At 38.7% G+C, this 27,049-nt stretch overlaps 1 protein-coding gene across 3 annotated transcripts in view; it reads right to left on the reverse strand.

Moving 5' to 3' along the window:
• MLIP (muscular LMNA interacting protein) overlaps window positions 1-25,768 on the reverse strand; it is a 105,399-nt gene extending 79,631 nt beyond the window's left edge. For all 3 annotated transcript variants that reach the window (XM_018077986.2, XM_018077985.2, XM_018077989.1), the window contains exon 1: window positions 25,613-25,768. In XM_018077986.2, coding sequence (XP_017933475.1) covers window positions 25,613-25,675 — 63 coding nt within the window. In that variant the 5' untranslated portion in view covers window positions 25,676-25,768. The remainder of the gene's footprint in view (window positions 1-25,612) is intronic.
• Window positions 25,769-27,049: the final 1,281 nt, after the last annotated feature.

A 27,049-nucleotide genomic window follows, 5' to 3' on the forward strand; every position in this document is an offset into this window, starting at 1 on the left:
ATTCCCTAAAAGCATTCCCAGAAAACATACTTGAACCATGCAGTAAGTACCGCAATGAAAAAAATATATAAATTAAACCAAATAGCCTCAAAATTGACAAAATACATGACTCTGAGAAAAGGGAATGCTAATGATACTGTACTGTTTGATACAGTCCCCATGAATTGTGGGTAAATCCTTAACTATACATCAAACATGACAAAGAAAGTAGCAAATGGCTTTCTAACTACAAAATCACCATAATATTAGTTAATTTGGGATGGAGAATCTCATAAGAAAAACAACCTCTGTTCATTAGCACAGGTCTGGCTTAAACTGGTGACCACCTAGTGGTCAATTTCAGCCTTATCATCTATACTCGGTTAATACACAGACCCATATAAAACACTACATCCCATATTGCACCATTCCTGTAGAATATTCTGCTGCAGAACAGCACTTCACTATCACATCAAACCCTTCTTTTTTCTTAAAAGCTGTCTAGATATGTTGGCAAGAGTAAGCAAAAAATAAAAAAAATCTAACATCACTTTTCGTAGGAAAAAGCATTAAAATAATGATGGAGCAAAGTTTATAAAGAACTACGATTGTAGGGTAGTAGAGAACAAATCCTATGGCTTCAAGAAAGCATAAAAATCTGAAGTATATGAGAATGAATTCATGAAAGAGGTATAACTCATCTGAGGAAGGATTAAGAAACTGTGGGTTGCTTCTTCAGCTGATGTGAACTGCCACCACTCCCTATGTATCCCTGTGGCTTCACTAGTCAACACCACAGAACCAGTAGGGAAAAAAAAAAAAAAAACAGAGCAGGAAAATATTTCAGCTGGGTATCAGTGCCATCTAGCACTCTGAAATAACCCCTCAGGACAGTAATGCAAATTCTGTGCCAAACTTCAGCAATCAGGTTTTTAGTAATACAGGAAAGTGGGTAAGGCTCAAAAAAGTGTTTCTTATCTAAAATATTCACAAATCTATAGTAAGGACTATTATTTATTTCTAACAGTGTTTTTCATAAGTATATAACCTATTTCTAAATACCTTCCTAAATATTATTTAGCATCCAATTAATATCCTCCATAAGCTATTTATAAATTGTTTGATTCAACAAGTATTTGCAATGCTTAAGTATTCTTTCTATTATGCTAAGGATGAGGCTGGCAATATTGAGATGGTTACAGTACTAAACATTAAGGCAGGTGTATAATAAAGGCAGTTGTTTTTCTTTTTCAAGCAAGGTTTCTGAATAAAGTCTGCCAGAAGAAACTCAAACCCATGCATTCACCAACCACCAGGCAAGAGGCCATTCTTGGAAGAGGTAATGTTCATTCCCTCTTCTATTACAGCTGCTTTATATTCAGAAAACATTCAGCATTTATTATTGCTTTTTACCCACTGTCAGGGGACATTCTCAATAGAGGGTGAGATTAGGGGATTGGGATGAATCTTAAAGTTGGTTTAAACAAATTATCCAGTGACTGGGTTTCCAGGATGCAGAAGGCATCCACGTCCCCCCAACTCCATACCAGTAGGATGTCATCTAGAAGGGGGAAATGGCTTTTCCTTCCTCTTGGTGTTGAATAGAAATGACCACCCCGTGGATCTCTGTTCTGTGAAGGGAGCTCAGATCAAACCCATAGGATCAGAGGACTTGTCAAAATAACTCCTGCATTCTGCATTTGTGATGGGGCTGTGGTTTCAGACCGGCAACAAAATACTCAGAGTATATTGTAAAATGAAGTCACTGAATCTGAAAAAGATGTGCTTGCGAAATTTCAATATGAAAAAGCCTTAAATGCCTTGAATGTTGGTAGTTGCCCATGATTCGAAGGGAACTAAAAATGGGCTTTTCCAGAATTTTGACTGACATTTGGATAACATCTGAATCTTACTCTGGATGTGAAAAGTTTTTCATCTCAGGTCCAAGAAAAGGAGACTTCTTCCTTGCCTTGCACTGTAGTAAACTAGCTTGCAACTATGGTCAGTAAGAGCCATTTAATTTTTTTGTCTTCTGTCATCTCTAGTTCAAGAATTGTGGAATAAATCTGGAAAATAAATAGGAAGAGACCATATTTGGTTTAGAATAAACAGACTGAAAATAATCTACATGACATAATATTGCAAGTATTGCTCAGTCTCACTACTGATACATTACCTTTTATCTTAAGGTTTACCAGATCTTTAGGATAGAATTCTAAATAGAATTTATAATACCCATTCAAGGTGGGGAGAAGAGCAACCCAACCCTACAGTAAGCCAGTCAATGAACATATAATGCTCTGATATGACAGCACCAAGTGCTTCTGCCTGCTGGCAAACAACAGATAGTGGACATGTTCAGTACCTCTTGTCACTAAGAAAACTTGAGATAAATGCTTGTACATCCCTACCTGACCCAGCTGTTCTTTATGCACTGTGCAGAGGAAGGGCTGTGGTACTGAGTAGCAGAAAGCTGTTCACACAGCCTTGGCTATTCTGTAGCACTTGGTGCCATTTTCATCTTCCCTATCTCTGAAAGCATTGTCAGGAGATTTTACATGCTTATGAATCTCCTTTAAAAACACGATGGCCAAGTTCATTAACCTCTATGTCTGTCTAAAGAATTAATTTGCAAACACAGCCACCAGGGACCGTATGTGCAGCTGCCATGTGAATGCTTATTTACTTACAGCTTGGCTTTAACTATCAAAACTGATATGGCTGTGGATTTACTGATGTGTTTTTCCTCCTTACATGGATATTGTCTCCACTCCTGTAATGTTGAATCGATCATCACTGAAGGTAAGGATTTAAATGCATGGGCTCTGCTTGGGAAAGACTATGCTGGGAAGGCTTTCAGCACTCTGGGAAGTCATGTATACCACCAATACCACCACCCTGCAGAGCACATGGCTGCTTTCCATTGACATCAGAAAAGGTTAGGGACTTTTGTCCCAGCTATCCCTACTTTTCACTAGTAGCATGCATCGTGTTAAACCATTTTGTTCACAAGGATCAGGATGGGAAGGCAGACAAAAATTAAGATGTCCTTCCAAGACATTCTTTTGGATCTGTGAATTAAATAAGTGTGGATATTTTTTGTTTTATTATAAGTGCTCAGTTGAGCCAGTTTGATTGGCAGAGGCTGTAATCCAGTGAGCAGTGTGACTGAGAGAAACAGCAGCTCCCTTCCCATGTCTTCTCCAGCCTGACTCCTTGTCTAGAGGTGATGTGCTCTGTCTCCTTAATGAAATTGTCCAGATTTTTGCTTTTTGTTAGGTAATGTAGAATAGTACAAACACAAATAGTACAAACATGAAGGACATTAGATTAATCCAAGGCCAGGTGCAACGAGGCAGAGTATCTGATTCAGTTATACAGGTATAAGTGGGTTCACCTGCTATGGGTACCATGGTCGATATCTTTGATAAATATCATGCATTTCATTTCTGTCTGTGTCACTATGTGTCCATAGCCTTGTCACACTTTAGCTTATCCTTGCATATAACACGTTTGAGTTTTTTAGTTGCTGAGTACGTCACACTTGGTGATGCAGCACAACATGACTATGTGTATTAGTAAGATTAATCAAGTGAGATACAATCCTCTCCCTTCTTACAAATAAATGTCCTTCTTTATTTGTAGACAGTGTCCTTTGTAAAGTTACTCTTGCTTAAATAAGAAAAGCTGCTCTTTCTGTATAGATTTAATACGGCAAGGCATTTTTTTTCCAGAACTGAATTTTTCTGCATTATGATTTTCTAAGAGCAATGAAAACCAAATGAGAACAATCAACTGGCTCCTCTACTGCTGTAATTCCAGTAAATTCTTATAATAAATTTTGCAGAGTTCCTGCATAATTTTGTTATTTCAATTCATACTCAACAGGGTATATACATTATGCAGTTAAGCAAAATTTAAGCAATGGAAGTGGGACATTTCCACATATTTCTATCTGCACTTTCGTGACAAAGGTGTAGAAAAGTTCTCTGGAGTTCAAGTGAAGCTTTCCTTGATTATTTGAAGGCAAATGCATTGACTGGTTTGATCAGTGAATACATACTAGCTAAATACCTTGAATTTCCTTCTGACAAATTAATACTGGGCGAAAAGCACCTATTGAGTATATGTAAATTATCCCATGAGTATAAAGATTTTTTTCTCCACATTTCTTAATTCTATGTTCCCAAAACACAACAGAGTTTCCAAGAATACAGATAGCTACTTTTATCCACAGTCAATTTTTCTCTTGATGGGGTGATTGCCCTCTCTTTAGGACGTGTGATGTCCTTTCACAGTTTTTTTTTCCCTGACTAGTAACTACTAAATGACAAAGACTATCCTGAATTCACAAACACAGCAAGAAGAGTAACCTTCTAGGATTATTCTCTTTGATAATTCAATAAAGGAACCTACAAGCTGTGTGGGTCAATCCCACTACAGTAGTGATGTCTAAATGGCAACATTCCCTAACAGAAAGGAGTTATGGTTAATAAATGTGGAAACTGATGTACTTAAATTCACATAATTAACAGTACAAATTGAATGCTTTCCTAATAATTCAATCCTTTATTATTCAAGTGAGAAACACGAACAGAGCCTTATTAGCTTGCCAATTGTACCAGAAAGAGTATTTAGGACATAGTAGAATATTAAAACATGTTGTGTGAAAGAATGGCTTCAGAAAACATGAAAGAAAGACAAGAATGTATAAGATGATAAATGCCTGACATACTTAACATGCTGAAAGTACTCTTTCAGACTGGAATACCCTATGTTATCAACTAAAAAGAGTGGCTCTTAAAATAGCCTAACACTTTCCAAGGGAGTAGGAATGTCAATGGCTGTTTCTTGGGACTTTGTCCAGATTTGAGTCAACATTTTCTCTGTATTTTCGCTTTTGTATATCTTGAACTTCACATCTAAAATTTTCATGTGCCTGCTGATACTTCTGTTCCACACCAAAGATGACTCTGAGCAATGAATTAAATAATTTGAAAGACAATAAAATGGCATTACAATATTATGAAAAATCTAAGTTTCTGCAGACTTAAACTGACATTTCCTGTACAGATAATTAAGAAAATGTAAGTATTTACTAAATCTACATTTAAGCTTGTTCAAGGCTCCATTATGGTCAAAGGAGTGAGAATAAGCACTTAGAGAACGATACATTTCACTGATATATTTCACCATAAGATAGGCATCTGAACTGCATCAGAGAATAATGCCTGAGAAATCCCAATTTCCACCTAGTGACTGCAACAGAGTCTAGACAACCTCTTCAGATGTAAATGCAGCTGTCTAAATTCAGGAGAGGTGAATCACAGCCTATTGATTAGCCCTGTTATCTAAAATAAGAATTCTTAAATTTCTGATTTTAGAGACTGAAAATCAGGTAATTGGAGCAAGATCAGACTCTAAATCAGCAGGAGAAAAACGACTATAACTTGGGGTCTCCCCATGCTCATCTCTTCAGTTATTCCTGAAGACTTGCAAGTAAAGTATTGAAAACTCCTGTAGGTCTCAAACACCTATAGCTTGCCTTCCATATTCAAAATTCATAGCATAGGTATTAAATAAACTTAAAATGGTACTCTGATAGTTTCTTTACAATTTCTGTATCGAAATCTCATGCTGGCACCTCAGATTTCTGTGGGAAGGAATGCTGAAATGCCAGAATAATCAAGAAATGGGGCTGAATGTCCTCCTTGTTTGTTTTGAAGAAAACATAACACTAAAATGCCAGAAAGCACAACCAGGAATTAAATGTCATTTGCTGTTAGTTACAGAAACTGCAAAACCAGGGTAAGTCAAATGCTAGAGGTTCTTGAATGCTTATTTATTGGTTCAGTCTAGAATGGTTTACGTCTTTGAATAAATTTTTCTCTCATATTTTCCTATTGGAAAATGGTTAAAATTAAAGCATAATTTCCAATTGCCTAGTGGAATCAAATGCTATGAATTTGGCACCAGGATCAGGAAAGACTTGACATCAAAAAGGCAACATCAATCGCAAGGCAGTATGTTTGTGCCAATGTGCAGCATGGTAGCAAACAGATTCATCAGCCATAGGGCAGATCAAATTTTTGGAATGGATTTAAGATGGCAAGCTAAAGGCACACCGCCAAGGCACTTGAAAGCTGAGGATCACTATCTCCCAGGTGCAGAAACCAACTGTCTTCTTCCATTGGCCCTGGGATCATCTCTTATTCTTCAACCCACTGTGCACCCTGTGCTTGTGAGGATAACATTTACCTGCCACCTTGTTTAGTTAAAGGAGCAAAGTGGTTTTTTCACCTTGCCTTGCTTTTTTTTGTGTGTTCTCTTTTCCTCCCTTTTGCTAGCTGCCAAACAGAAAAGAGATAGCATGAATCAAAATGTTCTGGGTGACCTTTTAAGACACACTGTGCTGGGAACTCTTTTTACAGTCCAAATGAAACACATCATCCAAGGGATGGGCTCTCTTGAGGTTACAGACAATTTCACGAGGAAAAAAAAGTGTGGGCACACCATGATGTCAGGCACTAAGAAAAAATAAAAGGTCTTAAGAGTATTAATTGGATAAAATTTCCTTGCCATTTCTTTCTCTACTGCAAAAGTACCTTATCTACTACCCAATTATCTGGTGAACGATTTCTTAAAGCACAGCTGTTTCCCAGTATTATCTATATTTCTTCTTCCCTAGTGAATGACCTCACCAAGAGTAATATTCATCTGACCAAATGCAAAGGTGTCCAGAATAGAAATCTACATCTAAGTTATGTTTTCTTTATATGCAATAGAGAGAAATCAGCACTTCTAGGATGTAGTTCATCCTACTCAAAGGTAAATGTTTAATATGAATCAGATTAATCATACTCTACAATTTCTGTTCTTGTTTTTTTTTTTTTAATTGACTGTAAAAGAAACTCAGATTAGTTCTCACTCACATGTACATTATAGGCATCTCAAAGAGGGGATGTGAATCCTGTCTAAGCGTCACTGATTGAACCATTCATGCACAAGATTCCCTGTAAACATGAGCCAGTGGTATCTCGGGCAAGACCATACCTACTGTAATATTGTATAAAAAAGTAGATATTTATAAAGGTAAGTATGTCATGGATTCTTAGTACAAGATCAAAATTGCTGTGAGGCACCACATGAATTTATCACACAATCAGAAGTGGTAGGGTTTCACATAACACATAATTATTATGAAACTCTGCCTCAGGAAATTCCAGATGGCAAAAAGAAAAACAGATCAAAACCTAAGAAAATACATCCATGGTGAACAGTCCACTCATTTACACTAAGGCCAGGAGGAACAGGAAGGCACAGGAATATCTATCCTTTTCACTATATCTTTTTTTTTAATAAACATGAACTGCAGGTAACAGTCAGGGACAGGACATCGAGTTAAATGGACCTCCAATTCAATCAGTACATCCATTCTTATTTCTGACCTAATATTGCCAAAACTTTTCTTACAGCAGTGAGCAAAGTAAGGAATATTATAACCCCACCTCATGCATACATTTTTTTCCAGGATTAACAAATGCAGGTTAAGCCTCAGTTTTACACCAGAAAACACCCAAAACACAAAGATAAAAAGCAAGTTATCACCTTGCCTGTTACCTTTAACAATATTACTTTAAAACACTTCTGCTTGGTTCAGTCCTCTATTCCTGATACATTATTTCAGTACTACTGATGATGACTGGTAGCATTAGAGCGGAACAACTACTTGGCATTATCTATTCTGTTTGTCATCAATGTTACTCATCAGCAGTGGTCTCATCTTCCATCCTTTTGGGCAAGGTTGAAAAATTGCTAAGAATAGCAGCAGAACTTAACTGCAGAGTGTTTTTCTGGGGAACTCAAATCTTAAGACTGTGACTAATGCTGCTAATTGAATTTTTACCTCCATCCTGTTAGGGGAGAACAAAACCAGCAAGAGATAAGGCTGCTTTTTATAAAGCTTCTTTCTACTACATTGTCCCTGTCCCTTTGTTTCAAGGCAGTGAAACACCAAACATTGCTCAAAACCCTCTTCTTTAGCACCTGCAACTATTTTCTGAATAATCAGATACATGGGGATTTCCCAATAATAACCTGGAGCTCAGTGGTGAGCTAACATTGCAAAACAAAATAAGCTCTGGCCTGTTTCTGATAAAAAATATTTCACACATGACATACTCGTTTTTGTTTTTTTGGCTCCCCCTCCCAACACCCTCTCTTCCTTTCCTTTAAAATTAGCCATCAGATTAACTACTGTATTTCAGCGGTGACTGTTATGTATAACCAAATCTGAACTCTTTTGACAAGCTGAAATAGATGCATGTTTTTCATATTAAATACTTCTCCCAGATGACTGTGGAATGTATGTTAGGGAAGAAAAATTGTCATATTAAGCTAAGACAATCTCTTTTAAATACTTTTAAACCAAGTCTACAGAAAAAAAAAAAAAAAAAAAGGTAAAAAATCCAAATAAGCCCAAGAGTCCTAAAAATATTTTGCACTAACTACCATTCCTTTCATGCCATACTAATCCAGAGAGCAATGAATTGCTGTTATCTTCCAGTATAATGTTATTTTAAAACTGGGTAGAAATAGACACAGACCTCACACAGGAATGTTCAAATGCTGCTAAAACTCAGAAATAGTTACAAGAGTTTATAAGAAAATATTAAAAAAAAACCCCAAACCATAGCCAAAGTTGGGGGGGGAGGTCCCTCAAATTTTGCCTGTGTTTATTGCAGCCAAGCCTATATAGAAAGGCCACAAGAATAGACAGGAACAGGGACTATTCCAGTATGCAAGCCAGCTGGCCAGCAAACCTGTGTTCAGTGGTGGTAAGCTTTAGAAAAATATTTGAAGTTGCAGGGATTTGGGCCTTGTTGCTGGTTTTTTTTTTAATCAAAACAGAATAGTGTATAATCAAAACTGGCTGCATTTGTAGAAAAGGAGCCACGTGAAGCCGAGCACCAGCAAATAACAGTGAGTGCTTTTCCTAGTGAGAAATATTGTCTGTGCTTACATTCTTCTCAGTGCTAGCAGCCAGTCACACAGTGCTTACAACAATCATAGTCATGGAGTTATCAAATTTTTCAGCTGGAAAGTCCAATCCCTACGGATATTAAATCCAAACAGAAGCAATCCAAACAAAACCAGCAGAGTGCTACTAATGAAGTGAGTGCATAGATCCAGACAAAGTCGCAGCCCCAATAAATATTTATCAGATAGGAATAGGCTGGTAACCAGATGCCAAAAAAGTAAATAATATGTCAGAAATTAAAGACTAATAGCAGTCAGTCTGTTGTTCCTGTAAGTGACAGAAGACAACAGAAATGAAAACAAAGGAACCAAAATATAACCTTGTAAGATCCCACAAACAACCAGGGCAACCGCACAACCTAATTTATGTTATCTGACATTACTTCAGGCTTCCTAATGCTGAAAAAATCTGAGGTTATCTCTAGACTTAAATAGAGAACCAACCGTGAGACTGAATACCTCTGCAAAGCTGTTATCATGCCCAAAGCTCCTGCCAGGCTGGAGCACAGCAGCTGCCTCATGTGCCCAGAGTGCAGCAAGCAAGAGTGCCACACAGTCCTGTAAACACAGGAGAACAAGAGGTCAGCCAAAAATGTGACATATTGCCTAGTGCTGTCGAGTGAGAAGGCAACCTTGTCACTGAAATAACAGCAACAAAGCAGGATTGTCTGCAGGTGCTGGAGAGATATTAACCATGGAAATAATAACAGCAAAATAAATCAAGCAAAGAGCTAAAGCATTCTCACTTGAAGATACGGTGCAAAGTATCACTCCCAGCTTTCTGAGTAGTAATATACCTTCTAGTTATATGGCAGTCCTTTGATATAAAAGTCTTCTTTATATCTATCAATTTCTATAGATCAACACAAAAACCTTTGGTTAAGACTGAGTTACAAGTGCAGTCAAGTGCTTTATATGAAGTGCCGGAGGGAAAGGAGGGATATCTTGTTTACAGTTCAGCTAGGTTCAGGTATGGAAACCAATGGCAAAACTTGTTTGTACAGAAGGAAAAGTTTTCCATAGTATCAACCCACGTGGAAAGCTGTGCTGACAAAGCAAGCAAAATGCAACAGCAGGAAGGTTTTGGTCTCCTTACCAAAATCCCTTGTCCTGCAATTTGTGAAAAAGCACAACTAAACTTTCTCGTGGAAGAGGCTTATAAATATCTAGTAGGGAATTAACAGATTTTGGGAGAATCACTTCATCAATGTGAAAGTTTGTTATAAAGACATTAGCAGAAGGAGTTTCTGCTACATTTTCACAAGCTACCTCCAGGTGTTCTCACAAGTAATCTGTGAATTCTACGCAAGTATTTACCAGAATTGTGAGAATACTTAATATAAGGTGCAAATGATAGAAATACTAGATTGATCAATAAAATTATCAATAAAATGCAGCTATTCACAAATCAATTATTAAAAGGATAAGTCACCGCATATTCAGTCCAACACATCCCCTATTTTCTGTTCTCTGTCTCTATTCCCATCTCTCTTGAACTTTTTAATTCACACTTACTTAATTCTCACTCCCACCATCTTGTAGTCTTTCACTTCATTTTTCAAAAGTAATTATCCTTTTTTCCTTTTCTTTCATTTGTCCCATTTCTGACTCCTATTACTTTTTCTCCACTTTCTTATAATGATTTTTAGGACTCCCTGCCTCTCCTGTCTTGGTATCAGCTTTCTTCTTAAGTCTTATCTGATGTGTGCATTACAATTATGTCTGTGATATGCAGAGCAGTACTAAAAATGTTTGTGGTGCACACCACATGCTTGGGACTTCAACCAGATTAACTGAGCTACTAACACTGCAATTTTCACATTTTGCCACAGCATCGCTGAGTGCAAAGACCCCCCAGGATTCACTCCACTTTTTACTTCACCAGTACTTTTCCCTGCAGCACTGATTTTACTGACCTATGCAGCAAAGAGTAAAATGATTTAGTTACCTCCCATTACTTCAGGAAACAATGAAGTGCTGAAGCTCTCCACCAAACCCAATTTAGCAATTCAAAACAGCACTTATGCCTCAAAAGTGCTCCTAGGTTCAGCTTTTCAACACCTACTCCTCCTCTTTTAGATGTCCAACCCTTTTCAGCATCTGTAAACCTACATGTGCCTAAATCTGGGGACTAAAATGCCCTTAGGTACCTATGCTACCACTATTGTTATCCAAAGGTGTTAGTGCCTTGTCTCAGCTCAACATCAAGGTGCTCATCTCACACCTAAAGCCAGACTGAGATATACCATTCAGGTATCACAGACCTACATCTCCTGACAGGCAAGACGCGGTGCTCAGGAAAAACAGAGACGCTGCATTACAAAACCAGGTGCCAGAGGCGTTTCCGACAGCAGAGCGTTGCTATTCAGCAGGAGGAGGACAGAGAGGGATGAAACATCACATTAATGGATCAAAAATATGAACTTAAGAGGTGATAACATAATGAACACCTGTAACAGGCTGGTGCAAATGAACTTCACTGAGAAATAATTTGTTGTTCCATATCTATATTTAAATGTTATAAAGTACTTTTTGATTTCTTCGTGGATTAGCAGTTCCAAACACTCTGAGTACTTGCTGTTCCACATACCTAGCAAGTCATTTAAATAATTTTCTAAATAACTGATTTCAACACACAACTAACAGATATAAATGTGCTTTCTGACACTTTTTCTGTCACATATGTTCATTCCTTTAAAATGAAAGCAACAGCAAAGAAAACAAAGAAAAACTTACGATTTAATTACAGTTTTAAAACTTCATTAAAACTGCTTTAAAGCATGCCTAATTTTCCAGCACAAAAACAAACATAAATTGTAATTTACGGCAATAACTTTGTTCATGACATTTACATTTTTTAAATTACACACATTTAATTAGAGAAGTATTTATTGAATTCAAAAATATAAAAAACATTGTGATGTTTAGTCATAAATTAGATACGAAAAAATGAGCTGTTTACAGTCTTCTGAAGATTGTTTCAAGATCACTTGAATTCATGCTTTTCTGTATATTAAACAGCAGTTTGAAACAAACAATTGAACTTGACTTGAAAGACATTTACACAGAATTTATATGGAGAATTTAGAATACAATAGCATGTGTGTTGTGTTCTGCAGAGGAGCAGCCATTGGTTACATGTTTGCTCCTAACCTCGAGCTAAGAGGATCTGATGCAGATGATTTGTGGGTGAATTTGCAACATACATCATACAAAATTACAATATTAGTAATCCTAAAGATGATGCAAATATTATTAATACTTATGTGATGATTTAGAATCTCCACTCATTTCAAAAACAAGCATTTTGAATCTGAATATTATCTGCCTCATCTTACATTCGATAAGCTGGAGCACTATAATGACTCTCCCAATTTCCTCCACCACTCAGATGAAAAAAAAGAATATGTGGCTATGACACTCCCCAGAACATCCCAATTCTTTCAGAAGCAAACACAGCGACACTCTGAAAAAGTTCTGGTCTCTTCTTTTGGGAACAAAACCTGGTTCACTAAACTCAGAAACATCCAATAATGCTTTAAATACCTTTGCATTCTGCTTCAAAAGTAAGCTGGTTCACAAAACAGCTTATCAGCTTCCTTCATACTTTATGCTACAAATTTGTCCTATACCTGCATGTCCCACACCTGCAAATAAAAAATAGTGTTCTTCATGCTTTGGCATCTGTTCTACTATAGGGCAGTGTTTCAGACATACCACACAAATCATTACTTTACACAATATAGTCTATATGCAAGAAGTCATACACATGTAAGTAACTAGAGATTTACTAGAAAATCATCATCTGCTCACTCAGACATTGATTGAAACTGGCTATCTGCTTTTGAAGGGACTTAAGTATATTTTATGTCAGTGACTAGCCCTCTAAATCATTTACATGAAATGAATATTTGATAAATTCTTGGACTACCCACGTAAGCTGCTGGATATCTATTTAGAAATTGTACCCTCTCACAGATATAAAAATAAGGTAGCTACAATATAAGACTACCTCTGTAGTACAGGGATAGAACCCACAACCTTGGTGTGGGTCATGCTCCATTCAACTGAACTCAGGGTCATTGCTACCCTGAGATAGCTCAGTGAGATAACTACTGGTTTATGTTTTATGCAAAAACCACTATTTCCTTTATTGGAACAAATTGTTCTTGTTTAAGGAGTCTGAAAGAAGGCAGTGTTTTAACTTTCTCCTTCATCATTAATGAACAAAAATCTAAATCTGTAAGATTTTGTATGAGAAACAGTAACAAAAACAGAACTCAGGAACATTAATTGGAATATTCTAATTTACATTTTAATGGACAAATAATGTTTTACAAGATATCCACAATACACAACAAAAATAAGAGCATATAAATAGTTCTGTTCTTAATAGCATTTTCTACCAAGAAAGTCAAGCATGAAAACAGAAAAGAGGTGCTTCCAGAATACTGGGGCAACATTTCAAATAAATTCTGAATTATAAGAAGTATGTAATATTGTTACACCATAGTATATTCTGAAAATCCACATTAGCCTATGTCAAAGAACATCCTAATACTGCAATGCCCAGTCTCACACCCCTCCCAAAAACCAAACCTACACTGCACAGAGCATCACGAAAATTTTTTCCATACTTTTACATGATGCTCATATCTGCTGTACTCGAGCACTTCAGAGAGGCAGTGATACAGTGTTCCTAGGAAGTTAAGTGGTCTCATCATTTCTACTTCTTAAAATTACTAATATCCACAAATGTAGCTGGTTTTAAGAAACTGCTTTAACTGGTCCCTAGTAATTTTTTGAGTGCCACCCACGCCCCTTTCTGCCAGTGAGTAATTTCTGAGAGCACTTTGCAGTATGCAGAATCATTTTCTGGACTCGTCTCTTTGACTGGCATTGTGTGGAAGGGTGAAAATGCCAACTTTCCTCTTCTTTGTACATCTCGACCATTTGACTTAGATTTTCTGCATATGTCAGGAAGCACATATTCTGAAAAAATGCAAAAATATTCAATTGGAAACAGAGGGATGAAAAATAGGTTTTATTTTACCATATTTTACTTACAAGACACTAAGGGTAACTACTCTTTTGTTCTGATCCCATCTTGTCCTGATTGGTCATGGTGATTCCTAAGAAAAATCACCATTTAAAAAGAAAGAAATAGCCTGTAATCCTGTTAATAACAGTTATATCATAACACTTACAAATAAAACTAAGTAAATAAAACAAAGTGAAAATTAAATGTGCTCTGGTAATCCTATTTTCCAAACTTTAAAGTGCACTGGAGCCCCTGAAAACCCTAAACAATCCATCACACAGTGCAGCACTGTGTCACCACAAGTCATTGGAAGGTTGGAGCCCCTCAGACCTGACTCTGCTCCTTAGAAAATGTGGAGGAACTGAAGGTTGACTTAGTTGCAATAATCACTTATCACTGTATTCCTTCGGCACATACACTTTCTTTCTCAGAAAAAGACATTATAAACTAGGATACATTACCATTAAAAATAAAATAAAATTTTAAAAAATCTTTCCTGTTAGATTGAGCTACTTCTCTCCTGACAAATAAACCACTGACAGTTTCTTGGGATTTTTTTTTAATATGTAAATAACAGTGGCAGTTTGCCTAATAGATTGTAAATAACATTGCTATAAGGAAAGCTGCTGTATTTTCAACTGAGATCCATTCCATCACATTAGTGGAAACAGCTGCTAAAGAAAAACAGAGAGAAAAACAAATCATGTCCTTTTCTCTGCCAGAATGTCAAATACAAATGCTTTGCATTTCACTTTTGTTGTCTCAGACTGAAAGCTGAGTTTTGGCTTAGGAGGTTTGCTAAGAACTACTATCTCTGATTATCACAGCTCAGTTGATATTTGGTTTTTGATCTGGGTATATTTCAAGGTGCATTTACTAAAGAAGAATATTAAACTACTTAGTTCTTGCCTGAGGCTGAAAAATCTAAAGATTTTTTTAACATGCTTGTTATATAAAATCATCAGTAACAGCTGTATTTGTAAGAAGCAGTAAAATGGTGATAAACGTGCTGTCAGTGATTTTTTATGAGATGCATGGAATTTTAATGAAAACAATTTTAAAGCTATTCAACAGGGGAAAAAAATTTGATGGCTCTTCCCTGAATCTTCAATTTTAAACTGTTAAAGCGAATTCAATTGATTCCATTTCACATAAGTTAAAAACATACTTTTAAAAACATTTTAAAAATACTATAATTTTCCCATGTTTGATTTCCAAATGTTCTTCAAGATCAAGATAGGAAACATGAAACAGCAAGGACAGAATGGCAATGATTCAATTTCAGTCTCATAGAGATATGTGAAATTTTTTGGGGGATTTCTGTATATATGTCAGTTCTGGTGTATGAATACATTAATTTGCATACAACTCAAGATATAAAAAGCTTCAACCTGTTACTCTCCACTTTTCAAAATCCTGAGCAAACTAAAAGCTGTTGAGCAAAATTAAATTTTCACCTATGTTCAGCAAATCTGTTTTTGTCCCTTTTCTTCAAGAATGGATCTTCATTATCAGGAAGGTATTAATATAGTAAAAATGCTATCAGAAAGTATTTTGCAGTATGTACTACAGGTCACCATCAGTCCTTTGGAAAAAGCTACCAGTTAATTCTCAAAAATGAAGTACTAAATGCAGAAAGGTTTCCTGCATGACCATCATATTTGATTAAGAGCTGCAGCTCTGTCGCCTTGATACACAGAACTGATGGTAAAGGTAGAGTTCACCTCTAAAGGAGAAGCAACAGAAAGCAAAGGTTTTGCACGGTCCTAGAAATTAAGGACCACCAGGCATTGCCCCATTTTACATCCTGTTAGGAAGTGGTAGGTACTCACCAGTGCCTCGTTGTTTGTCTGCAGCACAAACCCATTTCACACACAGGTAGTTTTTTAAACCCGTCTTTGCTAACATCAGTGCAGCAGACTATATATTTAAAAAAGTGAAATATAAGCTACCCTACTCCCACTTCTCATCCAATGGAATCTTCTCCTCAAGAAGAGCTGAAAATAACCAAACACCACTTGAGAGAGACTCGATGCATTATTTGGAGTTCCTTTCATAATCAACAGTACATTATATGACCATATTTTTTATAAAAAGAGAATGAAAAACCAACAAGCAGAAAAACAGACACCCTGATACCTCAACCATTTTATTTGAAAGGCTTGTTTTTTTCTGGGTAAGTTAGTGCTTAAGGTGTTCACACTCAATGTCTAAAATGCATTTAGGAAATTTATTTTGAGAAGCAATCATTACCAGCCTTTAAAAAAAAATCTAATTGTGTACCCAGAAAAGGGCAAAACAAACTGAAATGTTATGCGTTTCATAGTCCACGCAAAGCTAATATGGTAACACTGCAGAAACCCAGAGGGTAAGAGGCTGATGTGTAAGTCTCAAACAGCAACATCAGATAGTCACTGATAGCAATGGAGACACCTAAGGACTGTTGGTAAGAACATGCTGTGAGAAGTAACAGGATGTGACTGGAGAAGGGGGCCATACAGATGTAGGGCAGCACTTTTCTGGGATAAACATCCTTGTTCTGGCTTCTGGAGATAAGCACAAGATAGTAGAGCACAAGTGCAGCAATGGGGTCTAAAAGCAGGCATGGACTGCTGACCAAAGGCCAACCCAGTAGAGGGGGACCACAACTACCGAAGAACCCCAAAGCCCTCCAACACATTTTCAGAAAGTTGAGAAGAATGAACTGCATATGATAACTAATTTGCATAGAAAGGGAGAAGCTTAGGCCCAGGATGGGGAAAAATTATCTATAAAAAGGTACCCCCACAAAGTCCAAGTGCGCATGCATCCCAGGACCCTGGACATCCCATGAGCTGGATTGATGCTGGAGTCAGGACTGCTGATCTTTCTTTTTTCTTCCTCTCTCCCTCTTCTTAATTTCTCTCTCTAATTTCTCTCTCTTCTTTCACCCTACTCCTTATTCAAAATCCACTGCAGTGTGTTTATGCTATAAGGGACTAACATACCAGTTTCCATGCTGTGTGTATAATTTACTAATAAAACTGTAAGTTATTGTGGACCCTAACTTTTGTCTTTCCTTTTTCACCACAGGTATCTCTCAACCTTGGGTGCTCCCCTCCCCTTAAGGGTGGGACACCACATGCATGTTGTCCTCCAAGTCCAGCTCAGTTAACATCCACCTTCTTTATCTCTTTCATTAATCACCTCTCTCTTTTTATTCTGTTCATTGTCAAGTAGCTTGTCCTGGTTTCAGCTGGGACATGGTTCTTCCTAGTAGCACTGATGTTTTAGTTTTTCCTTAGCGCTCACCAAATCAAGATGTTTTCAGTGTCCCATGCTCTGCCAGTGAGCAGGTACACAAGAAGCTGGGAGGGAGAATGGCCAGGAAAGCTGACCTGAACTGGCCAAAAGGATATTCCATATTGCAGAACATCGTGCTCAGTATATAAACTGGGAAGAGTTGGTTGGGAGGAGCTGATCGCTGTTCAGGGACAGGCTGGGCATTGGTCAGCAGGTGGTGAGCAATTGTATTGTGCATCACGTCTTTGTTAGGTTTTATTCCTCTCTCTTTCTCCTTTTCATTATTATTAATCTTATTTTTATAATTATAATTACTATTATGATTTTATTTTGTTTCAAATATTAAACTGTTCCTATATCAACCCAAAAGTTTTCTTTTTTTTTCTAATTCCCTTGCCCAGCAGAGGACAGGGAAGGAGATGGTGAGGTTGTGATTGTGTGTTATTTAGTTGCTGTATGGGGCTAAACAACAACAAGGTCTGTTTCCAGGAATTCATATAAAAGCAACAGATTTAATGCCACTGTTGTATTATTGAGTGTTTTCAGAATTCAAAGAACAGTGAATTGAAAGCATTAGGTTTAAAATGTTGGTATGAGATGTCAATGATAAGCGCAGTCTTATTGTGTATACATATTAAATGTGTTAAAAGAAATTTGCAGATGGAAAAAGCTATTACCATGTTTCCTGACAAATGCTGCATTGCAGCTTCAAAATTAATTGAAAGAAATGTTGTTTGGATGGAACCTCTAGAGGTCATCCACTCCAGCATATGGATCCAAGTAAGACTACTGCCAAAGCAAGGTCAAATCAGCCATAGCTTCATACAGTTAAGTCCTGAAAATTTCCCAGAGTGGATAGTCCACAAACTTCCTGGTTGTTCCAGTGCTGCCCTACACACCTAATGAAGGATTTTTTCCTCGTGTTAATCCCAAATTTCAGTGTTAGCAGCAGCAATGGACAGTGAACATCTTCACAATTATCACTGATAACTTACACACTCCTGAGGAATATCTTTTGAAAGAAATAAGATTTTTCTCAATAATGGTCTCTGTAGCCAAATTTATTTCTGGAAATGGTCTCTCACTCATTCTAACTCTCAAGATACACAAGTATCAAACCAATACCACACCACAGAACAATCTTTCCATTTAACTGAATTTAAGAGAGTTCCAGTGCTTAGAAATATTTCTCAAAACTGCTTTAATTCATCAGTAGGAGCTGTCTCTCCATGCTAATACTCTTTTCCTTGCTGACTCCCCCAGAATTCAATCACTTGAATTGCCCTGCATGACTCTGTGGTAGTAACTGATCCAGTTGTTATAGGAGCTCTTTTACTTCCTCACACCAAAATGTTGAAACATGCAATTACTACTTGTTCATGAAAAGCCTCTTTTACCATAACATTCCTTGCAGGGATCTGCTGCCCTCCTCTTCTGAATTCCTGCATGAGACTGCATGGTAGTATTTCACATAACCTCCATTCAAAAGTGCACTGGTATCATGTCTCCAAGATAGCTCTTTTCCCACTGATCAACCAAAGCCTAACTCAAGTGTTCCAGCAGTGCCTCTGTAAGATCAGCTTTAGATTAAAGAAAAGGTAGTTCTTGCCTTATTGCACTTGCATTCCATGACAGGATTAGAAAGAAGGGCAGACCAGAATTCAGTGCTTCCCACTTGCTCTGGTCCTGTTTAATTTCACATCAACAGTGTCAAAAATATGCTGCTACGTGCAGCCTCCAAGTTAATTCCTTCCTCCTCAGTGACCACTCGCTGAAGTAATCCATGCCTCCACATAGCTAGGCAGGAATGCAACTCTAGGTATGCAAGAGGAAATGCTGATCTCCTGGCTGTCTCGGCCATGTGCAGCAAGGATCTTACCAGTTTCTTGCCGTAGCTAATACAAAACCTCAGTCCCGATCTTCAAAGCTCAGGGACATTTGAAAGTGTCTCTTATGAGCAACCCTTTTAGCCAAGGCTGTTGTAATTTGGTACAAAGTAGCACAAAATGCCTTCAGTGTGTCAACTCAGCTGAACTTAGCAGCATGACAAAAGCTCCCCGAGGAGGTCACATACAACCTCCAGAACAAGAACTAAAGCTTTCCTCTAAGATAAATAGGAATCATTTAAATGTATACTCACATAAAACCTTCTCTGACTCTATAGTAAAGTATTTGCAGTTATTTAGTTTCCTGAGCCATGAGATGAACATGATACTCGCACTTCAGCACTGAATTATCAAAGTGAAGAAAGGATTCAGGATTCAGGTAGGTAACTTATCTTCAGGAGTTTCTTTTGGGGGTAGGTGTGTTCTCACAGGAGGGAGAAGTAGAAAAGTCAAAGTACAAAATAAACCAGTGTAGAAAGGGGACTTCAACAACAACAACAATAACAACAAATCTCACTTCACTTTTCACCCTTACCCTCTCAACTGAATGTAAATCAGCAGTTTAGCAGCCACCAGCCTGTCTTTTGCTAGGTGAGAGAACAGGCAGAGAGGAGTAGTTAGTATTGGGCAGTCCTCCAGCTTTCTAACAGTGCGTAACCCGCAGAAGCACCTGTATGTTCCGCACTCTGGGCTGTATCTCTGAATCCCTGCCATCCTCACATGCAGCAATTATGCCCTCCTCTCTCCAAAGAAAGAGACGACCGGGTGACCTCACCGCTGTCCTGGCCAGACAAATACGAGCACGCAGACCCTGAGCCCTGCATGGACGCCAGATACCTGATGCCCAAGGAACTACAGACCTGTCTCTCTCACAGACTCCAATCCAAATTGTTCCCTGGAGAAGCAATCCCATCCCTCCCACCTCAACTTTTCCAGGCTCGCTCCCCCCACCCACTGGAGTGATCTGGAAGGGCGCTTACTTGTGGACACTAGGAGGAGAGACTAACAGACTGGTGTGTCACATAGGCATAAGCACAGTTCCTCTCCAAAGCCATGGGCAGAGGCAGCTATTCTGTTGTTGTTCAACCACAGAAATATCTGCTGTTGCCAAGGATGATCCTGTTGTCCAAGTGTAGACTCCCTGTATCTGCACAAAGACACACTCGCTTTTCCCTTGGCTCCTCTCCCTTCCCTGTTCTGTTGCACGTAGGTTTTACTGTGTGTCTCTGGCCGGTGCTCCAGCCACCACTGATCATGCAGCTGCCCAAGCTGAGCACCACAGTGACATCGAGAAGTAGCTGCTCTGAGAGCCTGGTGCATGCCCAGAGATAGTGTCACAGAGCACCGGCCACAGCATTCTCCTTCTGGGAAAGAACTGACAGCCTGAGTCCAGAGGGTGTGCTGCCATCTCTACCTCTCTGACACCAGTCCTCACCAGCACATGAGCGAGCATGATCTGATAGAAGGGGTCTCCACAGGGGCATGACTGTACCCAGCGCTTCCTGCCGTGCCCACTCTCACTAGCCTCCACCCAGCTCTCCTCTTATCTTCTGCTCTTCAAACAACCCTTCCCATCTCATACTCACTTCTCACCTGGTTTACATGTCATTAAATCAACAACAAAACCTGCAAGCAGGACCAGTCACAGAATCACAGAATATGCTGAGTGGAAGGGACCCATAAGGATCATTGAGTCCAACTCCTGGCCCTGCACAGGACCATTCCCAAGAATCACACCATGTGCCAGAGAGCATTGTCCAAATGCTTCTTGAACTCTGTCACCCTTGGTGCTATAACCACTTCTCTGGGGAGCCTGTTCCAGTGCCCAAACACCCTCTGGGTGAAGAACCTTTTTCTAATATCCAACCTAAACCTCCCCTGACAAAACTTCAGGCCATTCCCTTGGGTCCTGTCACTAGCCAATACAGAGAACAGATCAGCACTTGCCCCTCCTCTTTCCCTCAAAAGGAAGTTACAGACTGCAATGTCTCCCCTCAGTCTCCTCTTCTTCAGGCTGAACAGACCAAGTGCCCTCAGCTGCTCCTCATACGGCTTCCCCTTGAGGCCCCTCACCATCTTCATTGCCCTCCTTTGGACACTCACTAAGAGCTTAATATCTTTCTGATATTGTGGTGCCCAAAACTACACACAATATTCAGGGCGAGGCCACCCCAGTGCAGAGCAGGACAATCCCCTCCCTCAACTGGCCGGTGATGCTTTGCCTGATGCACCCCAGGACACAGTTGGCCCTCCTGGCAGCCAGGGCACTGCTGACTCATATTCAACTTGCCACTGACCAAGACTCCCAGGTCCCTTTCCGTGGCACTGCTTTCCAGCCTCTCATTCCCCAGTCTGTACATGCATTCAGGATTGCCCCTTCCCACGTGCAAAATCCGGCACTTCCCCTTGTTGAACCTCATATGGTTGCTGATTGCCCAGTCCTCTGATTTGTGGAGGTCTCTCCTGCCTTCCAGGGAGTCAACAGTTGTCACCTCATTAGTCACCATCCTCCATTCTGTCTGGGCTCCCTTAGGTGGCAAACTTCAGGAAACAGGCTGCCTTCTTCAAGGAGTCTCTACTTCCCACATTTCCCATGGAGAAGACCTTATAATGATAGGACTCTTTAAGTTGCTACCAGTGTACAAAGATTAGTCATTGTTTCACTTGGGTGGGCTTGATCCGAACTGCCTTGCTCTGTATGAGCCGCATACGCACTTTGTTTGTGAAAAGCAAAAACTAATTTCTTGAATGAAGTCCTGCAGCCCTCTTATCCAAAACCTAACCTTAATGCCATTTCAAGGAGTACGTGGCATTCTTTTTGATACATATATTCGATTGAATTTATATTCTGTACAGGACTGTTATTTATTGCTACTCAGTGTATGAAGAAAGTAAAAACCCCCTCATATTACAAACTAAAGTACAAAGATTGAAAGTTCCCTGCTAAACATGTCAATGTAAACGTTATTTTAAACGCAATAATTTATGTGCTTTTTTTGTGGGGAGAAAATAGATCAAATAGGAATCAGACAAGTGTGAAATATAATTAAAATTAATTCAAATAACAGAGGCAATATGCACTAAGGGAGGAGGACTTCAGAATGAAAACAGATTATTTTGAGCTGAGCCGTCATTTCAAAAGGGAAACTCTAGAATTACTCTGTCCTTCTGAGCTATCAAAACTATGAAAAGGAAAATTGAGTCCATCTGCTTAGTCCAATCTATTTTATAGTGAGTCATTCTATTTTCCCATTACAAAATGGGACCTCCATTATCTTCTATTTCCACAGTCAGCTCCACACAAAGATTCTTCAGGATTCTGGCCACCGAGGAGTTTTCCTCCAGGAAGCAAGGACAAGAATTCTTTAACAATAAATGTCATAAATATGGTGAAATAGCCTGAAGTGGCAGAGAATTTTATATTATTTATCTCATCCACAGTAAGTAGTGAATGTAAAGGTACAATACCACTTCATTAAATTGTCTGTGAGGTTGTCTTCTGTGGATGTTAAACTTTGAGCATGAACTGGACTCTATTTAATTGACACACTGCAGTCTGAATATTTTCAGGATGACATAGACTTTGTTCTTTCAAAAATAGCTAGAAATACTTGTTACGAGGCAGACAAATCCAAGATTTCTTACACACACAAATATATATAGGTCACAGAACTATGACATTGTAGAAATAACTGAGATGCTGCGGGATAGCTCACATGGCTATAGTGCTGCAAGGGACACAGGCTCTTCAGGAAGACGGGGAAAATAAGTAAGACACGATCTCCGCGTGAAGCAGCAGCTTAAATGTGGAGAACTTTTGTACAGGTTGAACAACAGGGCTGGGGGAGGACTTGTGGGTCAGGATCAGTGGAGAGGTCAGCAAGGGTGACATCATGGTGGGGCTGGGCTACAAACAGCACGGATGTGGTGAGGAAGTGAGCAGTGCTCCTCACAACAACTTCTTTAAAGAACTCAAGGAAGTATCTGGATTGCACACCTTGGGGTTTTTTTACATGAGACTTTAGCTTCTGTGACACTTGTAGAGAACAAAACGGTAGGGAACAAGCAATCCAGACAATTTCTGCAGGTTGTCAGGAACACTTCTTGATTCAGGCACTGGATGGGCCAACCAATGTCATGCACAGCTGGATCTGTTATTCAGAAACAAGTAAGAAGTGGCCGGGGATGTTACACTCAGTGGCAGGCTTGGTTGTAGTGACTGCAAAATAGCAAGGCCTAAGATCTTATGGGGGACTGAGGAAGACAAACACACAGCCTGAGCTTTAGGAAAGCTGACTTCAGCTTATCCAGGAGTTGGTAAGTGGGATACCATGGAAGGCAGCTTGAGAACACAAGGAGCTTGGGAAAGCCATCACATCCTTGAAAGCAACCTCTTAATCATGCAAGACAGTCCATGATTCAGGAATACAAGCAGACTTATCAGGACACCAGTGTGGCTAAACGGTGAGTTTGTAACTGAGCTGAAATGTAAAAAGGCAGCACAGGATGTGGAAGCAGGAATATGAAATATTTCATGTATTTACTCTACTGAAGTTAAATATGTGAACAGACATCAACAATAACATGTACAAATAGCATCTGTATCACAATTGACATTGCTTCATGCAGTCAGTTGACCTGATCACATGTAACAAGGGGAAGAATCAATAAAAGCCCAGGAGATACAAAACTAGGGAAAAAATGTAGAGGCACAGGGAAATCAATCTAGCAAACAGAAAGAAAGGCATTAAGACTAAACAGGCAAAGAGCGAGAGAGAGGTGGAACAGAGAAGAGACTAAGGCTCAGTTGCAAGGGGGGAGGGAAAGGGGCAGGAGGACTGGCACAGGGCCAAAGCATTCCCCCAGTCAACAGCGCTGTGAAACCCACTGAGCCAGGGCCTCTTCCATCCCCCTCACTGAGCACCCGCAGGAATGTGACCTGTCACTGCTAACAGGGACTCTCTCAGCTCAACATGTTGGGAGGATTTAGTTTTGAAACTACTGAACAGTGTGTGACCTGACATGGGTGTTAGTGTGGCTCCCAATAGTGAGGTCTCTGTTTGCTCCACTTTGTTATTCTTAAAATTAGTAAATGATGCACAAAGAGAAAGTCATCAGCAGATCATTAGGGTTCCGAATGAAGCACTCTGCATTTTGGAAAAGCCTTACTTAAGGTTCCCTGCTCAATTCCTTGTGCATGAGTCTGCTATTAGACAATCATACTGGCTGATTACATTGCCATATATTTTCTCTATGCATAAGCTAGAAAAAAATTTCACAGATTTCCTTTGAGAGCTTTTCTGAAGCTTAAGTGGATTTTACACTTGTTTTAATTTTGATGAGTTTTCTTTATATTTTATATATCAACCAAAAGTTAAACATCACTGTCTATAGAATTAATCCATTAATTAGAAAATGAACAAGTAAAATAATAAATAATATTCCTAGAACTTCCTTCTGCAGCTTTAGCAATGATCTTTCAGATATTATTCTTTAGATAAATACTTCTTTTTGTAGAAAAGAAAAGGTACTTTAAGGGCAGGTCATTACTTTCAGTTTCAGCACTTTCCCTATTTCCTGCCCAGTGCACCTTGCCTTGGTGAAATTGTACTTAAAATTGTTAACTAACACACAAGCTTGCCAAGACTCACTTAACTGAGGCTAAATGAGGCAAACATTATGATTAAACAGGAGTAAATGTTGGCCCACTAAGAAACAAAATCTACACAACGCCATTAGTATTTAAGATAAGTGCTAAAAAATTCAGCGCTAATTTGTTTCTTCGCAAGAGTGATGGCCACCTTTCTTCACAGCCTTTGCAAAGTCAAGAATAAACTGCTCTTTTTGTGATATCAAGAAAATAACCATGTTAATGTTAAGCAAATTATAAATTGCATTGCAAGCCTAAGATAATTAGGAATAAACCGTGTTTTGACTGTTTTCACTTTCTCTTAATAATTTGTTTTGGCCACATCTCTTTTCAATAAGTTCTAGATTCACTCCAAACACAAACAATTTCTTCTGCCATTTACTGCTCTAAAGTTGTGGAAAATAATGTGCAAAGGTATTAAATAGTTCTTCAAGAAAAATACAAGAGAACCACAGACTATTAGCTATCAGTTTGGGTTACGATGGCAAATCAGTATTTAAATAGATTTCAGTTTTTGCATTTCACATGCACACCATATGCATTCACAAATTTCCATGATTTCCACAGAAATGTACCAACATAATTAATTTAGCATACATGAAGTTTCAATCTTTAAGGTCAGTGGTTAAAGGAAGCCAGGAAACATTCCTGTAAAGTACAATGGATTATTTCCTTTTTCTTCTAATAGTTAAATTTAAAAAAATAAAAATATCAACATTTCTCAGTATATCTTACCGTTTGCTTTTCCTCTGAAGCTGCTCTTCCTGAGACTTTGCTTTCATGTTTTCCTAACTCCATTTCTCAGGAGAATAAAAACCACTCAATATCCTGAGCAGAAGTGATTCAACCTGACCACATGTTAGATATGCCTGTACTTTTGGAGTTAGGAGAGAAAAGTATCAGGCAGCACTGTGGTGATTTCTGGTCAGCGCATGTTTCCAATTATAGCCAACGAAAATCCACAAATAGAAGCGTGAAGAAGGGGCAGACAGCTGCCTCTGATAACAATAAACATTGGTTTGGTATCACAGCAAATTGTTCAGGAGGGATTTTGGTTACCGGTCCCATTCACTCTCTCTTTGCCCCCTCGACCCCAAAAGCTCATACCAGAAAAGTCCATGAAAATTAATAGCTATGTCTCAGTAGCACTAACTTGTGTTCACAGAGATTATTAAGCAAGTAAAATGATGAATATAATTAACTGGCACCACATGTTGTTATGTAGACATGAAAGCATACAGGAAAATACTTTAAAACGGTGCTTTAGCATGACTGTTGGTCTTTCCCTGTTGAGTGTTTGGAACTGAGCTATTCCCATATTCCCTCATGCAGAGTGTAGTCTCCTTTTCTAATATCAGAACATGACATCTTGCACTTTCAAAATGCAGAAAGCATTGCAAAATTTTCAGCAGGTACCATGAAGAAATGACCAGTGAACATCTAAAATGGAGCTAATAGCCATATAGAACCTGGTTGTGGAATCTGTTAGTGGACTGTAGAACAATAAATTGGCTCTGGTTCAAAGTGAAAAGGTCAGGAGGCCAATATTAGAAGCTGCAGTATTGGAGGAACCTCTCAGTGTCCCTGCTAAGGATGCCAAGGTATATAACACGCACTTTTGTTGCCACATCAACTGGGCTCATGTTGTCTTAGGACCGATCCACACACAAGGTTGGTTCTGCACGCACCAGCATGGGAAGGGGAAGCATGGTAACACAGAATAACACAGAAAATGTTTGCTCTCTGGTCAATCTGTGGTTCATTAAGAAACTGTAAAGCTGGCATTTTAAGCACCTCACTAAATCTTAGTAAACACACATCCTTTCCACCTCTTCCTCTCAATACATCGGTAAAAGAAGACTGTAAAATAAATAAATCAACACATAGGGCAAATAAATAATATGAAACTCTTGTTTATCTATCATTTTTCAACAGTCCAAACTGGGCACACTCCTTTCTGCATGTTTCTTGGTAGATGCAATACTCACAGGAATCTTTAGAGTCTTAGATAGGAAGAAAAGGCAGCCAGTTGACCCCCTACAGTCTATACAGTTTACATATGAAAAGTTGACGAACACCCCCTTCAAACCTTAGATTGTACCTTTTCTGAAACATTCTTTAGAACAAAGAAAAAGTTACTTCAGTGACAATTATTTTTCTTTAGTTTTTCTT

Source organism: Manacus vitellinus, unplaced genomic scaffold (genome assembly GCF_001715985.3).
Source record: "Manacus vitellinus isolate BGI_N305 unplaced genomic scaffold, ASM171598v3 scaffold_4_pilon, whole genome shotgun sequence".
NCBI classification, from domain to species: Eukaryota; Metazoa; Chordata; class Aves; order Passeriformes; family Pipridae; genus Manacus; species Manacus vitellinus.